We start from the raw sequence: 13,455 nt of genomic DNA on the forward strand, positions 1-13,455 counted from the left end.
CCAAAATGGGGGCAATTCTCGCTGTTATTTACTAGCTGGGTAACCAGAAATAAGAATGGTAACCTCTCTGAAAGCCTTCATTTTCTCATCCATGAGTTAGGAGGAAACACCTACCTCCTAGCCTTATAGTGAGGCAAATTAAGCGAATGAACATATTAATAATTACACTTAGGGCAGTGTTTGGTACCTAGCAGACATTTAGTAAATAGCATCTTTTAAGCTAACATTTTTCTTTCAGTCTCTGTTTCATGCCTTCCTGAAAAAATTGAGAGTTTTTTGAGACAAGAACCATGACTTATTTCACTGCGTGCATGCTTAGCGCAGTTTCAGGCCTGTGGAACACTCTCTGTTGTGTTGTAACTGTGCACCATATTTGATACTATGTGAGATATATGACACAACCTCAGATAACAGCCTTGGCTGCTGAGTTGCATCAAAAACTGTCGGGTAGATCACCTCTGAGTCTATATGAATCCATTCATTCATCCATCATTGATTCATTGTCTCCTAAATGCATCCCCCCTAAGACTCTATTTCGATGTAGCTTCTTTAGTGGAGAGAGGATTATAGGCTTGTGGTAGAAAGTGCCAGGAGTGTGGCTAGGGCAATGGGATGCTGAAAGCATGGACCTGCAGACCTCAAACCTCCCTCTGCATCAGAAACAGCTGGGGCGGATACAGCCACCCCCTCACTCCTGCCCCCACCAGAAATGCTAATTCAGTTGACCTAGCTTGATGTTAAAACAACAAACAAATGAAGAGAGGAAACAAAGAAATTCCCCAGGTGCTTATTCTGATGCGCAGCCAGGGATAAGAGCCATTTAAGCAGATGATGCTCAAATACTCCAGGGAGCTTCCTTCCAGGGTGGTGCTACCCAGGGTGATGTTAAGGGCAGGAGTTGTGCTTGGACCCGAGCCAGGAGCAGAGACCTGAACTGGAGGAAGGAGGAGGCACCTGGGCAGAGGGTCATCAAATGTGGGCTTTCTTTTACCTCCTGCCTTCTTTCTCCCCAGGAGGAGCCAAGAAGAGGATTAAGGCTGGGGTCCCCAGGGAAGAGGGGCTGAGGATACCTGAGAGCACAGGAGGGCAGAGCTGTGTAAAGCTTAGGAAATCATTCCCAGAGCAAGCCTCACTATTACCCTCTATATGCCAAGCTTGGAATCACAACTTGATGATGACATTGGGTCATCAGACCTCACAGATGTGGCTGTTTCATGAACAGTCTTCTTAACTTGCAAGGTGCACAACCCCCTTGACTTCTCCCCTTCAATCAAAATTGGGCTGCTCAGGGCTGATGAAGGGATTGAGACCAGTTCATTTGAAGCCCTGGTTGTTTAGAAGATTTGGGAGAACAGTTCCCTGATGTGTTTCAGGTCAGTTTCACAATGAATGTTCCTGGTGCATAATCCCTCTGAGAGAGAATGTGGTTTAGACTGTTTCAAGTAATCTAGACCTTTGTCCTCCAAGAGAAATGCTGAGAATCACTGCCACTTCTTCCCGGCATATGATGTCAGGGTGCTTGTTTTCCCTCCCCCTATCTTCTAACTTCACAGACAGGAAAATAGAGTCTGAGGAACCAGGAAGTTGCTCATCCATCACAAGGTTACTGCTGAGCATGAGGTCATATCTCTCAGCTTTTGCTAAGACACAACAGGCTCATATAGGTTGGTGAGTTTTAGTAGACAGTGTCCAGCACTTATAATTTCAAAGGATAAAGAAATTGGGAATGACATAAGATAATTCTCTTTTTCTGTCTCTGCTTGTCCCTGAGTTTTTTAGTTGTTGTCTGCCATTTACGCTGGAGAAGGAAATACCAACTCACTCCAGTATTCTTGCCTGGAAAATTCCATGAACAGAAGAGCCTGGTGGGCTTTAGTCCATGGTGTCTCGAAGAGTCGGATGTGACTGAGTGACTGAGCATATTTATTCTAGGAATTTGGAATAAATAGGAACGTCTTGGGGATTTACAAAAAAAGAGGGAACCCTACTCAAGATATGTCACCTTGATAGTGGAATTCTACTCTGGGCTTTCGTTGTATGGATTGGGAATTTTTTCCCCGGCTAGCCAAGTTAAACAGCCTCCACTAGCTTCCTCACTGATAAAAACAGCTGCAGGGTTACTGAGACATTATTGATGTAGGTGAGGAAAGTTTATCCTCAGAACTCCTCCCAAACATAGCAGGAACCCTGAAAGCGGGACTGAGTTTCAGCTGGTATGCTTGTTCATGAGTCAGGCTCATGCCTTACTGGTTGTCAAATATTTTTAATATTACCTCTCTCTCAAAACAATGACCTTCTTCCTTTAAGTGGAGGGCCTTACCTTTACCTTTATTATGTAACTGATGACTCTACATAGTTGTTATCTTTTTTTCTGCATCCAGAGAATACCCCCTTCCCCGCAGTGTGGTCCTTTCTATAACTGTATTTCTGTTGAATTGTGATTCTGTGGCTACAAAATAGGTCAACAGAGAAAAAGACGTCAATTTAATCAAGAACTATGTCCAAGGAGGGTGGGGGAAGTTGGGGACAACAGAAAGCATTGGCCAGTGGTTATTATACAAAAGGACCAGACACGACCATTTGGGGGGGGGTGGTGTGACCATTTGGTCATTATCATGACCAAGGTAATCCTTACTAGCTGACAAAGGCCAATATTACAAAGTGATGAAAAGATGTGCAGTCAACTCAAATCCCTTTAATACCTGAGTCCCTTCCTGGCTCTCAAGTATTAAGGGAGACTCATTAACTATTCAGCTACTAACTTTTCTCTTCTGATTAACTGCTTCAAAATGGAACCAGTTAGTACAGGCAGAAAGTGGATGCCTAAAAAGATTAAATTGCTTCTGAAATACCTGATTCATCCCCCAGACAGTTGTTACCCCCAGGCTAAATCAGCCTGCTCCATACCCACCAAAGCCTACTGCTTTTCAGCAAGGAATGAGTTGCTGTGCTTTCCCTACGGTAGATGCATCTGGCCTTAAATATCTATTCCTGTAACCTAAATTGCGAAGCATTTTCCAAAAGCCATTGAGTTGCAGAATTTAAAAAATGTATTTCATTGCCAGATCTGCAAATTGGGTCAGTTTTCCAGGGCCTTACGCTTCCTTCTTTCCCACTGGGGAAGAGGAAAAGGAGGCAGCCAACAACTGGTGCTTGAAACACGACCCTTGCTGGCATGGAAGCCTTGGCTGTCTCTCTGTGTGCCATCCTGGCCAAGTCCTCTGATGCTCCTGGCAATGCCTGGACCAGTGCCTGCCCTTCCTGATGGCTGCCCTCTGGATTCCGCTGTCAGGGTGGTTCCACCGCAGCTGGCATCCCTGAAGCTCTGCGTGGCTTTTAATCACATTTGAGCCTCAGAAAAGTCCGTGAGGGAATTAGAGGAGGTCTAAGTATCCCCATTTCATAGACGGATAAACTGGATTCAGAGAAGATAAGTGACTTATTCAAGGATACAATTAGATTAGTTTTTTTTTTTCTATAATTTTGTTTGTTTATTTATGGCTCTGCTGGGCTTCACTGCTGTACGGGCTTTTCTCTATTTGTGGTGAGTGGGGCTACTGTTTAGTTGCAGCGTACTGACTTCTCATTGTGTGGCTGTTCTTGTTGCAGAGCATGGGCTTCGGGAGTTGGGGCTCGTGGGTTCAGTAGTTGTGATTCCCAGGCTCTAGAGCACCAGCTCAATAGTTGTGGCCCACAGGCTTAGTTACTCTGTGCCATGTGAGATCTTCCTGGACCAGGGATCAAACCCGTGTCTCCTGCACTTGGCAGGTGGATTCTTTACCCCTGAGCCGCCAGGGAAGTCCCAGATGCAATTAATTTGGTTCCTATCTCCTGCCCCTTTGTCAAGTATTCTTTTCACAAAAATATGGATTTTAAAAAGTCACTAAGGAAAGAAAAGTAGTTTGTCCTGGTCCCTAGACCCATAGGATCTGGGATTATTTCATGTGATTCTCTACTTTTCAAATGCAACCGTGATTAATCTGGTCATCAGAAAAACCTTTGTTTTTATTACCGGCATTGTAAAGAGATAACAATCAAGAGTCAATGTATGATATATTATCTATTAATATTCTATGTTATATACCCTAAAAATCTCTAAAATATATCTTGTATTTTTGTGACCAGTTCCAGAATTTTTCATACTAATAGGGCATAGCCCATTAGCATGGGTCTTAAAGTCAATTTAGGGGTCTCCCTGGTGACTCAGTAGTAAAGAATCCACCTGCAATACAGGAGATGTGAGTTCGATCCCTGGGTCAAGAATAGCCCCTGGAGAAGGGAATGGCAACCCATTCCAGTATTCTTGCCTGGGAAATCCCATGGACAGAGAAGCGTGGCGGGCTTTAGACCATGGAGTTGCAGAAGAGTCAGACAGGACTTAGCGATGAAACACACACACGAAAGTCAGTTTAATAGATTGTTGCCAGGTTTAAAAGAAGACATAGGGTAAGAGAATAGAACAGAATTGAAAACATCATAGTATGTTGCATGTAGCTAAGGAAAGTACTGTTCGCTGAATCCTTTTGTTCATATGTACTGAACCATAAGGTTAAATTTTCATACTGAGTAGTCTTTCCTCTTTCTCCTTTCTCTTTCCTCTTCTCTCTCCTTCTCTCTGTCTCTAGGAAAGTTACCTAAAGATCTGCTACTTTTGTCCCGTTCGCAGGTACCATCCCCGGTCTTCCCCAGCCACCATCTTTCTTGACATTATCCTTTCATCACCCCAGGGTCTGGAGTGGACACTGTTTTCTACAGTTGCTGTCTTTAAGCTCTTTCCTTTCTCCCCTCCACTGAAAATGCTCATTTGCAGGGTGATTTTTGAGACAGAGTTTCCTAGTCCTTTTCTAAGTTTGATAAACACACCACTCTATCTCTAAACCATCTTATTTCCATTTCAGGCAAGGCAACTCAAACTTGAAGACATGAAGTCCCCAAGGAGAACCACTTTGTGCTTTGTGATTATCGCAATTTATTCTTCCCAAGCTACACTGAGTTTGAGTTTAGAGTCTATTGTTTATCATTCGGTGAGTAAATCCATGTCTGCTATATTTCCCTGTCACATTTTTTTCTGATTTCCTGGGAAAATCATCGCCGGAAACTGCTTTACACAAATGTCCAGAGCCTTTGAGAACATGTCACAAATGGTGGGAGGGAGTGGTGGACCATAAATGGTATTCATTCGACAATACACCCTGGGTACAGCACGTCATACTCTGGAATCACTGGGAACATTCCCCTGGCTTCCCTCTTTAATGAATTTTCCACTTCTAGGGTTGGAGCTTCACCCTATGAAACTGACAACACCATTGATAAAACAGATTGTGAGGACTAAGCAGGACACGTATCCTCAAAGGAATATGTTTTTTTTTTTTAACCAGGAGCATCAGACTAAAACACATTTCAAAAGGTGTTAATTTGTGTCATGTTATAATCACTGGTTGATATAGTTGAAAGGGCCATGGGTTATCACCCAAGCTTTTGTAAAACAAATTAGCCAGGTTGTTTTGTCCTTGGGAAGTTAGTGGGAGCATAGCTCACCCCCTTGTTCCTTGTGGGAATCATTGGGATCTTCTTTCCTTAGGCTACTCCATGCACCAGAGCGGGGCTTATTACTGGTTATGAAATCTCATGGGACAGATGTGATTCTCTCTGTGTCTCAGCTTTTTCATCTATAAATAATGAAAATAATAGTATTGATTTACTGATTGCTGTGAGAATTAAATTAGTTAATATTAACAAAATGCTTTAGACTAGTGCCTGACACATGTAAAAAGGCCTTATCTGTTTGCTATTATCATTTCTCTTCTTGTATTTTTTTCTACTGACTTTTTAAAAAGATATTTCAGTGCTACTTCGTTCATTCTGTCACAACTGTTAGAGTTTTTCAGTAATAGATTTTAGCATCAGAAAATGTCTCCTCTTTTCCTGGTTGGAGATTTTCAATTTTAATTCTCTGTCTTCTATTCCAGTTGTCAGTTCTGTTTTTGTGTTTGTGTTTGCTTGATCTTTACCTTTATTTTTTGTGTAGCTTTTAGTATATTCCTTTGCTTTACCGGTTCTTTTATATACAATGAATGTTTGAGATTCTTTTCTTTTAATCTGTGGAGAAGGAAATGGCAACCTACTCTTGCTTGGAAAATCCCATGGACCAAGGAACCTGGTAGGCTACAGTCCATGAGGTCGCAAAGAGTTGGACACGACTGAGCGACTTCATTTTCTTTCTTTCTTTTAATCTGACTGTGATTGGAGAGTATAATTTATTCACATTTGATGTCTTTTAAAATTCTTGCTCTTAATTTCAGGATTTTTTTATGGGTTTATGCATTTCCTTCCTCTTTTTAGTTTTTGTATCTTTCTTTGTTTGACTTAGGTCTTGCCTTTTTATTTATTTCTCTCCTGATTTGGGAAGTATACTTTGTGAGTCTTCTTCCAAATTGCAATATGCAGGATACAACCCTTGCAATTCTATGCAGCAGCTTTCTCTTGTAAACAGAGGATGGAAACATTACTTTTCCCAGGGATGTGCATGGTCAGCACAGAGGTCTACTTACCCCAAGCATATGGGGAGAAAGTCAGAGACTGACCTGATCTTAGCAATGGGGTCAGCCTTACCTCTGTTCCAGAGATTCCCAGCATTCCCGGCTGCAGCAATGCCCTTCCACTGTGCCAGCTCTACCCTTGTGATTATCCATAACAAAGCTCCCCCATCAGCCTGGTGGACCAGGATATCTTCCTGGATATTCCCACCACCATCCTAAAGGGCCCCACTTTCCCCCTTTAGATCGACCTTCAAGATATAATATTTTCATCCAGTTCAGAGGCTGAACTGGCAACTGCCTTATAAGCTTATACGGCCCTAGGCTGCCCACTCAGCTCCCACTTTTACTAATATAATAGTAACATACAGTGATGATCTGTTACAAAATATTGACCATTGTCACCATTTTTAAGTGTGCATTTCAGCAGCATTAAATATATTCACATTGTCGCACAATCAATCTGCAAAACCATCGAGCAAAACTGAAAGTCTGTATCCATTAAACAAAACCTCCTCTGCCCCCCCACAGGACCCCAGCTCCTAGAACAGTTCTACTTTCTGACTCCATGATTTTGATGACTCTTGAGTACCTCATACAAGAGGAACCATGCAGTATTTGTCTTTTTGTGACTGGCTTATTCACTTAGCGTAAAGTCCTAAAAATGTATCTGTTGTATTAATAGTATGCATCAGAATTTCCTTCCTTTCTTAAGTCTGAACAAGGATCCATTGTATGTATATCCTACGTGTCGTTAATCTGTTTATCCATTAATGCACATTTGGGTTCCTCTTACCTCCTGGCTGCTGTGAACAATGCTGCTCTGAACATGGGGGTGCAAATACTGCGTGACAGCCTTCTGAAGTTGATTGATGATGTAGCTTCTCACACTTCAATGTGTGCATGGATCCAGCTGGGAGCCTTCAAGTGCAGATTTCAGCTCAGGAAGTCTGAGGGTGGGGCTCTGGGTGTTGCCTTCTGACTAGTTACTCTGTTCCAGTCCCAGTGATCACACTGGGAGCAGCAAGGCTGCAGATTCTCAACGCTGGGATCAACCCTGAGTCCAAAGCCCGCTCTAACGCTCACTAACTTCGGAAATTTCATCTCATTTTTTCGTCTCCCTAAACCTGTTTTCTCACATAATATGAGAAATAAATAGTGTCTCATTCTTCAGCTTCTTCAGGATTACATGTTCTCAGATATACATGGCTTAGCATCATGACTGGCACACAGCAAATACATAAGATCTGGTGGTTATTTTTACTATTCTGGTACAAATAAACCTGGGTTCACACGCCCAGGAAGAAGATATTTTAACGGGATCCTTGCTGAGACAATTGAGGAGGCAAAGATGCAAAACTGAGTGAGATCTGTAACTATTTATTTTTTTTGTCATCTGGCTCCCTGGTTTTTTGGGTTTTTTTCCACTTCTAAAAATGCCATCTCTCATTCCTGACTGTCTGTCTGCTCCCCCTTCAGGCCGCTCCCCACCCTCCCATTACTTGTAAAGTTCAACAAGTGGGGCATTTCCTGGAATCGGTGACCTTGTATCTTCTGACTGAAGCTTGGCAAACAGGAAATCCCTTCTGGACAGAGCTGGTCATTGTCCTCCAATACCCATCTGGGTACCTTTCCATGGACAGGCAGAGGCTCTGGTTTTTGTCTGAAATCGTACTTAGCATTGGGAGACCCTGGAAGGATCTGCGTGCAGCCTCATCGTCCCCCGAACTAGGGTGACATGAGACTCAGGAAGGCAAGACTGTCCCCCGATGAGCCCAGGCCAGATGGGCGTATGGGCTGTCAGCATTGCCAGAGATGCATCACGTTTATCATGTTCCTTGTTTTTCAAAATGGGAGAAACCGAGGCTTGGAATGAATGAATGACTTTTCCAGTTAGAGAGAAGAAAAGGCAGAGGGATCAGTTCTTGGTATGACTCCAACACCGGCCTTCTTGAAATCCAGGCCCCATGACCTGGCAGTCTAACTTTTGGTGCTTAGTCAAATCTGGGTGGCCAAGGGTCTTTGCCCCCACCAGCATCAACAGTGAACAACTCAGAGGCTTCAGTGCTTTTAGTATGTTTTCCCTCCATCTTTTCCCAATGATTATTATTCAGTCACTAAGTCGTGTCTGACTTTTTATAACCCCATGGACTGCAGCACGTCAAGCCTGCCTGTCCCCCACTGTCTCCTGGAGTTTGTCCATTGAATCGATGATGCTATCCAATCATCTCATCCACTGCTGCCCTCTTCTCCTTTTGCCTTCAATATTTCCCAGCTTCAGGGTTTTTTCCAAAGAGTCAGCTCTTTGGCCAGCAAGTGGCCAAAGTATTGGAGCTTTACCTTCAGCATCAGTCCTTCCAACGAGTATTCAGGACTGATTTTCTTTAGGATTGACTGGTTTGATCTCATTGCTGTCCAAGGGACTCTCAGAAGTCTTCTCCAGCACCACAATTCAAAAGCATCAATTCTTTGGCACGAGGCCTCCTTTATGGTTCAACTCTCACATCTATACATGACTACTGGAAAGACCATAGATTTGACTATATGGACCTTTGTCAGCAAAGTGATATCTTTGCTTTTTAATACACTGTCTAGATTTGTCATAGCTTTCCTTCCAAAAAGCTAGCAACCCAATGATTACAGGGTTTAAAATAAAAAGTCAGTTATTCTCATGCAAAGCTGTGAATCTTCACTAAACAATGGAGCCAGTAGGTGACAGTTATGTGGAAGCAGTGCTTAGTATAGGTGTTCCGTGAAAGTTTCAGATAATCACCATGAAGATTCAAGAAGTAGTTAGAGAGCAGAGGTTCTCAAAAACTGGCCTCCTGCCCATGGATGTGCTGGTTAAAAAAGCAGTTTTCTTTACCTTATTTGAGACCTGCTAAATCTGGTCATGTATGGACGTGAGAGTTGGACTGTGAAGAAAGCTGAGCGCTGAAAAATTGATGCTTTTGAACTGTGGTGTTGGAGAAGACTCTTGAGAGTCCCTTGGACTGCAGGGAGATCCAACCAGTCCATCCTAAAGGAGATCAGTCCTGGGTGCTCATTGGAAGGACTGATGCTGAAGCTGAAACTCCAATACTTTGGCCACCTCATGCGAAGAGTTGACTCATTGGAAAAGACCCTGATGCTGGGAGGGATTGGGGGCAGGAGGAGAAGGGGACGACAGAGGATGAGATGGCTGGATGGCATCACCGACTCGATGGGCATGAGTTTGAGTAAACTCTAGGAGTTGGTGATGGACAGGGAGGCCTGGCGTGCTGCAATTCATGGGGTTGCAAAGAGTCGGACACGACTGAGCGACTGAACTGAACTGAACTGACTGAAATCTGATTGGGGGAGGGAAGGGAGAGGAGTCTCATGCTCATGAAGATTAGAAATGCTCTAAAAGAGAGGACTGAAATGTACCTTGATTTTAACCCACAGCTGCCAGTGGAAAGTCATTAATTCTCTAGCGACCCCTAGAAAATGGCGGCAATGAAACCTTGGCCTGCTTCCCAAAGGTGACCTCCGTAGTCACCTTCTCCTGGGCTGAGTCCCCCAGCAGCAAGCCCGCAAAGAGTGAACAGAGAAAGCTTCCTGGTGGCTCCCCCTACCTCCCCCAAATCCCAGGGAGGATGGAGGCAGGAAGACAGCCGAAGAGCCTTTCCTTCTGCCCAGGCTCAGCACCAGAGCAGGCCCCCGGGGAAGTCGGGCAGGAACCAGCCGTGTTCATTGACTTTGTTATTTCTTGGTCCCTTCACATCTCGGTGGAGCTGAGATAACCTCACGGCAAAGGAAGCAGCCCCTGGGCTTGCACATTCCAATCATCAGTCATCATTGCTCTGTTCACTTCTTCAAGAACAATTGTGAACTCTCAGATCCCTTCACATTTCCAATGGACTTTAATACCAGTCACTGAAAAGAAGGCAGGGGTGGAAGAGGCAATAGAGAAAGAGACAAAGTACTGGTTAGGAGAGACCAGGTCACCGAGAGGAACCCAGTTTCCCCATGCTGTCCCAGGATATCGCCTGGTGAGATGATGCTGTGCCTGTGTGGATAAGTGCAGACTTAGGAGGAAGGACAGCTGGGTTTGAGTCCCCGATTCTGCCATTTCAAGGCTGTGTGACCTTAGGCGAGTTATTTGACCCCTCTGCGCCTGTGTTTTCTCATCTGTGAAATGCAGATGATAACAGTATCTACACCTTAGATTGTCATGAGGATTAAATAAATAAGCACACACCAAGCACTTAACAGTGCCTGGCACCGGGTGTTGGAGACGTCTTAGGAATTATTCCTCTGGATATCATTAGGATGGGAGATACCTAGGGAAAAAAATGGTATAGACCACGGAGGGCAAAACAAGCTCTGTCTCAGGTGGTGCTCCCTGGTGCAGGGGCGGGGGTGGGATTCAAGGTAACAGCCTGGAGGGCGGGGGTTATCTGGTCCCTCTACTGAGACTTAAAGGAAGTTTGAGTTGGGAAACTCATCATAGGAAAACTCACTTGGGAGGCAGGGATGAGCTAGGAACGCCGTATCAGGTCAAGGTGAGGTTATAAGCTACAGAGCTGGCAGTGAGCCCAGCAGCAAAGGCAATCAATGTCAGTTCTTAAAGAAGCCACACGGTGACAGTAGATGAGCTTTATGGAGATGAAGCAAGTGGTTTATGCAGTCGGGGGCAGGGGGTGTTCTGTGTGAACGGTGCCCCCAGAACAGTGTGATGCCATGTCCCAGAATAGCACTTACTACATCACTAAAGCTATTCTGGTGTTCTACATTGATTAATTATTTGCTCCTCACAACAACCTCATGAGGTAAGCTATTTGTATCTGTATGCTACAGGTGAGTACTGAGGCATAGAAAGGTTAAGAAACTTGCCTAAGGTCACACAGCCAGTTTACTGCAGAGCTAGGATTTGAATCAATGTTTGCAGAGTACTTAACTCTTAACCATCATACTATACGATATAACTAATATTTATTAAGAACTTAGTATATTCCACCTTGCAGTTGGCTTAATTCTCGTAACAATTCTATGAGGTTGGCACCATTATTCCATTTTACAGAAAAGAAAGCTGAGGTTCAAAGAGACTAAGTAACTTCCTCAAGGTCGCAGGTGAGTAAAGAGCACCGCTCTGTACCCTAGCAGTCTGGCTCTAGAGCTTGGTCTCAAAGCCCTTGCCCCAAAAAGCAACCATAAAACCATCTAGGAGGAAAAGGGCCAGAGAAGGAGAAAATAATTTCTAAACATGCATAACCTAAACAGTCTCAAGGCTGCAGAAATACTGGGGTGGGGACAGGCTGAGTGAGGGCAAAGAAGAGGTCGTGAGACTAGTCTAAAGCGCTGCCCGAATGACTCAGGATTTAAGCCCCAGTGCAATGGAGAAGAGCATAATTTATGTTTCTTGACAGGCCTCAAGCTGCAGGAACTCTGAGAGAATCAGATAGGCTGATTTCTTCCGCTTCTGGATCTAGTGACTGGTCTATAAAAAGTCAATGCCAAGGTCATATCTCAGAGGCCAATCCATTGCATCTTCCCTACCCTCCCATAGCTGATAGCCCGCCATCCACAGGGCACAAGGTGTTGACCCAGAGTCGGCAGCCCTATGCTCAGCTTGAACATTCCCGGGCCTGTGAGCAGAAAACCATCATGAAAAGACATCACTAACACTCACTATTTTCTAAAATGTTCTTTCAGCTTCTCCATGAACATGAACTAATGGAGGAGGATCCAGTAAGACAAAAACGAGCCGGTATGTAAACATTTCCTTGACCATCTTTTCTACTAAGTCCCATCAAACAGCATGTGTTGTAACTTTTTGAAACACTGGGATCTACATGATTCAGTCTCCAAGCGGCTCAGGGTTCAATTTCTAGAAGTAACTGCGAAGGCACTCCAGTCTCTGTCAAATGACATTAAAGGGATCTTATCAACACCCTCCATCCAAGTGTCCTCCTTCATCACCACTCCTCGATCCCGAAGATTACCCCATGGCCCTTCCCCCAGCAGCCCTGCACCAACACCAAAAAGCCTGCTTCTCTCCTCTCAACCCAGCAGCCTTGCCTCTTTCTTTTCCCTTTTTCTTTTAATCTTGTCTCCTCTCACTCCTCACTTTGTCTCATGGATCAATTTAACCACTAGACCCAAGTCTTCCTCTGCTTCCTATTCCAATTTCCCCACTAAATTCCAAAGAAGGGGTCTGGGAAACACAGGGCTCTGCCTTTTGGAGGGCTGGGGGCAGGTGAGAGCTGTGAACACCTGCATGATGAGCCTCAGAGTCCCCTTCCCCATGTGAGACTTGGGGCAGGTGGGTATGTCTGGAGGCTGCATTTTCCAAGGACCAGACCCTCCCTCCATCACAACAATCTTGTGAGAGCATCAACTGGATGCTGTCATTTCCCTGCATAAATCTAATCATCCTCTCACATATCTCTGTATCTGCCAGAGTCATAGAGAGTCACAGAGTCAGCATCCCACTCACCACGCTCCCTTTGCTTGTCTGGGAGATCAATTAAAATGGACTCGTGTCTTGGAAGGTCTTCCATCAATTTCCCCAGACAGGGAGGGGCTGTTTTCCTGGGTTCCCATTATCCATGACACATCCTCATGGCCCAACATTTATCCCAATGCATTGCAATTCTTTCGCTTCCTGTTTGCCACTCCCAGGAGGCATGAGCTCCCTTGAACCCTCTTCCTCTCTGTAGCCTGGCCAGCAGCCCAGTGTCTCAACAGACCAGTGAACAAATAAAGAGAAGGTGTGTCTCTGTCATAGCCACTTGTGTGAATTCAGAGGATGTGTCCCTTTTCACCAAGAGTCTGCTGGCCTTGTGGCTAAACCAACCATCTAGAAACTTCTTAACCTGTAGCACTGGGATGAAATGGTTTTCCAGGCATGTTGTGACTTGGTCTGTTCAGTCTTGTGGTATGAAAGAGACATTAG

The 13,455-nt window shown here is 44.5% G+C and overlaps 1 protein-coding gene and 1 long non-coding RNA gene across 4 annotated transcripts in view; one reads left to right on the plus strand and one right to left on the minus strand.

The window, feature by feature from the left end:
• The window catches only part of ADGRF5 (adhesion G protein-coupled receptor F5), a 107,880-nt gene that overhangs the window by 47,090 nt on the left and 47,335 nt on the right, over positions 1–13,455 (plus strand). For all 3 annotated transcript variants that reach the window (XM_020912300.2, XM_020912299.2, XM_020912302.2), the window contains exons 2-3: positions 4,899–5,024; positions 12,213–12,267. In XM_020912300.2, coding sequence (XP_020767959.2) covers positions 4,923–5,024; positions 12,213–12,267 — 157 coding nt within the window. In that variant the 5' untranslated portion in view covers positions 4,899–4,922. The remainder of the gene's footprint in view (positions 1–4,898; positions 5,025–12,212; positions 12,268–13,455) is intronic.
• Positions 10,402–13,230, minus strand: LOC110149720 (uncharacterized). Its single transcript, XR_002317533.2, has 2 exons — positions 12,997–13,230; positions 10,402–10,433 (listed from the first exon to the last, which is right to left on the minus strand). It is a non-coding gene; the product is annotated as an uncharacterized lncRNA (long non-coding RNA).

The sequence above is a fragment of the Odocoileus virginianus genome, chromosome 27, assembly GCF_023699985.2.
Source record: "Odocoileus virginianus isolate 20LAN1187 ecotype Illinois chromosome 27, Ovbor_1.2, whole genome shotgun sequence".
Classification (NCBI taxonomy): Eukaryota; Metazoa; Chordata; class Mammalia; order Artiodactyla; family Cervidae; genus Odocoileus; species Odocoileus virginianus.